The 3,997-nt window shown below is 37.8% G+C and overlaps 1 protein-coding gene across 1 annotated transcript; it reads left to right on the forward strand.

Moving 5' to 3' along the window:
- Positions 1–260: 260 nt before the first annotated feature.
- On the forward strand, positions 261–2,242 carry LOC122584645 (the record flags this gene model as incomplete). The annotated part of the gene is made up of 2 exons (XM_043756688.1): positions 261–2,185; positions 2,228–2,242. Coding segments are annotated over 2 exons (1,940 nt in total), but the record flags the coding sequence as incomplete, so codon positions are not given.
- Between the last annotated feature and the right edge of the window lie 1,755 nt (positions 2,243–3,997).

The following is a 3,997-nucleotide window of genomic DNA, read 5'->3' on the forward strand; positions in this document are numbered from 1 at the left end:
CTTTTGTTTAAGTCGCCATAATCTTGATTTATCATACTTATTTTAAAACTATCTTTGGATCTAAACCAATTTTACAAGCCCTTAACCTCACGAACGAAAGTTTGGTTACATAACTGATCTAAGTCTTCAAGGTTGATTATCTTGGATAATTTTTGACCAAAACAATTTGGCGCCCACCGTGGGGCAAAAGGTGCTTTCGATCTGATAAAAAAACTTTTTGATTTTCATAAATCTCGATTTTTCAAAATCTAATACCGAAGATGTCGACTCACCAACTAATTATTGGCAAATTACTCCTGTTCTTTCTTCTCCTTTGCCTCCTCCACCTCCAGGACGTGCTTCTTATCGAAGAAACAGGAACAATGCTGCTCGAACTTCTGCCCAGGAAAAAGGAAAGGAGCCAATGGATTCATTCCAGATCCCAGACTTATCTCAGGAGAATGCAAGATCAAGCCAGACTCAAAGAAGGAGTTTTTACGATGATTATGGCAATCCGGATCCCTACAATATCGGATCTAGGAATGTTAACTCTGAAGAACCGCCTGACTTGTTTACTATTTTGCAGAATCTTGATAAGACAATTAAGACTGATCAAGAATATAATCAGGCACAATTCAAAATTCTTGAGTCAAGGACTTTTGAAAACAGACCACCGATGACTCCTAGGAATTTGTTTTCAACGACTCCAACTGCTCCTGAGTCTGCTCCTATTAATACGTCGATGCAAACTGCGACTCCTAATTTTGGGAGTAATATTCCGCAAAACACTCATGTTGCTGGAACATCGGCCACCATGAGTGCAGGTTTGAACAATTCTAATAATTTTGCTGGATCTTTTGCTTTTACTAATCCATCGCAGGGACAAGGAGTAAATGATTACATCGCTAGAGAATTTCAGAAGATTAAAGACATGATTTCGAGTGTTCCTGGATTTTGCAATCCAATTCCTGAAGTCAACCCTGCGTCCTATCTAATCAACAGATATGGCGACAGGATTGCGAACGTAAAAATCCCGAAGAAATTCCAAGTTCCAAATATGAAACCATATGATGGAACCACTGACCCACAGGAGCATATTGCGCTGTATCTGGAGAAAATGGAAACGGTGCCGATTCCATCAAATTTGAAAGAAGCTTGCTTATGCAGAAGCTTTGGATCGACACTATCTGGATTAGCATTAAAATGGCTACAGAGTTTGCCTCCTCTATTTATTAATTCTTTCGCTAATTTAACAAATTTATTTTATAGTCAATTTTCATGCAGTAGGACTTTTGAGAAATTGACTGATGATCTATATAAAATAATTCAAAAACCGCATGAATCACTTAGAGATTTTATGACTAGATTTACAAAAGAATCTCTTAATATTCCTAAATTAGATATGTTGACCACTATTCAAGCTTTGCAGAGAGGTCTCCATAAAGGATCTAAATTCCAGGAAGATCTCATAATGACGCCATGCAGAAATTTAGATGAAGCAAAAGCAAGGGCAGCAAGATTTATAAGGCTCGAAGAAAATGAACTTACAACTTCAAAATTAGATGCCTTATCATATGATCGTCCAAATCGGAAGACAGAAACCCTGGTGTTTAAACCGAGACACAAACCTTACTCAAGACATGTAGATGATCAAGTCAATGTCGTTGAAGAAGATGACGGGGTCGAATATCCAACTTTGGCATCATACTGTTTCTCTGGAGGAACTCCTGGCATTAAAATGGCGCTTAGAGATCTTGGAGACAAGGTGAGATGGCCTCAGAAGAAAAATGACGGATACTTCAAGAAGAAAGATCCTAGCCAGTGGTGTGCTTATCATGAAGACTTTGGCCATATCACCGAAGATTGCAAGATGTTAAGAAGAGAAATATCCACTTTATTAGCAAAAGGATATTTTACAGAACTCCGTGGAAGGAAGAAGGCCAAGGATATTGAAGGCTTGGACTTTTCCAAACCAAAATCAACACAAAAAGCAGATTCCCCACCAGCGAATGCAATAGTAATTAATACCATCTCTGGGGGATCGGAAGTGTGTGGGACAACATATTCAGCAGCAAAAAGACTTGCAAAGCAAAGCAAAGCAGATAAAGAAGAAAGAAGTGTGAAGAAAGCATCAATTTCGGACTCAGACATTATCTCCTTTGAAGAAGATTTTGATGATATCATGGAACCTCATCATGATGGGCTGGTAATTAATTACTCTTTTTATCGCTAACCATTATGTTCGCAGGATTTTGATAGATAATGGGAGCTCTGTGAATATCATCAAGCTGGAGACATTACGAAGAATGGATATCTCGGAAGAAGATATCAATGGAAAGGCTTCTCCATTGATTGGATTAAGTGGGGAAACTAAATATATACAGTAGGTGAAATAAAATTACTAGTTTATGTTGGAGGGATGAATTCGATGCAGAAATTCTGTGTCGTAGATTCTCTCCGAGGATGCAACATAATCTTAGGAAAACCCTGGATACACGAAATGAAGGCAGTACCTTCAACATATCACCAATGTGTTAAACTTCCAACACCTTGGGGAGTAGTCACTGTCAAGGGAGATCAGCAAGAAGCAAGAAAATGCTACACATCCAGCATGAAGTCAGCTGCAAATACAATTTCATAATAGCAATTACAGAAAAGGGTCTTCGATGTAGACGAACCAGAAGAGGAAGATGTAAAGGAAGTTATCTAGGTTCCTAAAGATCCTAACATTAAAGTTTTAATAGGGAAAAAGATATTAAAAGATATGGAAGTCAAATTTACTGATTTCCTCAAAGCTATAATGAAGACTTTCGCTTGGAAACAAGAAGATATGACTGGAATATCAAGATATGTCATCACAAACAAGCTGGGAATCGACAAAAGCTTCAAGCCTATTCAGCAAAAAAGAAGAAAATTTGCTCCTGAAAGAAATGCTATAATCCAGGAAGATGTTGAAAGATTATTAAAGGCTAAAATGATCAGAGAAGTTAAATTCCCAGAATGGCTGGCAAACGTGGTGGCCGTACAAAAGAAAAATGGAAAATGGAGAGTTTGTGTAGATTTTACTGATCTAAACAAAGCTTGTCCAAAAGATCCATTTCCACTACCACATATTGATGTAATGGTAGATGTAACTTTGGGACATGAGATGCTAACATTCATGGATGCCTCCTCAGGATTTCAACAGATACAAATAGAACCTGAAGATCAGGAAGCCACAGCCTTCATGACACCGACAGGTATTTATTGTTATATTGCAATGCCTTTTGGTCTTAAAAATGCAGGTGCAACATATCAAAGGCTAGTGAGTATGATCAACTGGGGGATACCATGGAAGTCTATATAGACGATATGGTGGTAAAATCCAAGAGAGCTGAAAATCACTTAAAGGATCTTGAAGTAGCCTTCAACATCCTGGACAAGTATAATATGAAGTTAAATCCCGCCAAGTACAATTTTGGAGTCGGAGCTGGAAAATTCTTAGGATATATGGTCACCAAAAGAGGAATTGAAGCTAGCCCGGAGCAAATTCAAGCAATATTAAATTTGAAGTCTCCGTCGAATGCTAAAGACATCCATAGATTAACTAGCAGGTTAGCAGCTCTCAACAGATTCATTTCAAGATCCTCAGATAGATGCAAAGAATTTTACGATATTCTGAAAAAGAATAAGAAATTCGAATGGGGTGAAAAGCAAGAAGAGGCCTTTCAGGAATTAAAAAAATACTTATTAACCCCTCCGCTGCTGATGAAGCCTGAAGATGGTGAGCCTTTATATCTTTACATGGCAGTATCATCAAATGCAATAAGCGCAGTTCTTGTAAAGGAATCTGAAGGCATACAAAATCCCGTCTACTACGTAAGTAAAAGTTTAATTGATGCTGAAACCAGGTACTCTCATCTCGAAAAACTCATACTTGCATTAGTCATGGTATCTGCTAAACTTAGACATTATTTTGAAACGCATGCTATAAATGTTAGGACAAATTACCCTATAAAATATGGGCTTAGAAAACCTG

Source organism: Erigeron canadensis, unplaced genomic scaffold, assembly GCF_010389155.1.
Source record: "Erigeron canadensis isolate Cc75 unplaced genomic scaffold, C_canadensis_v1 Conyza_canadensis_unscaffolded:89, whole genome shotgun sequence".
Lineage (NCBI taxonomy): Eukaryota > Viridiplantae > Streptophyta > Magnoliopsida > Asterales > Asteraceae > Erigeron > Erigeron canadensis.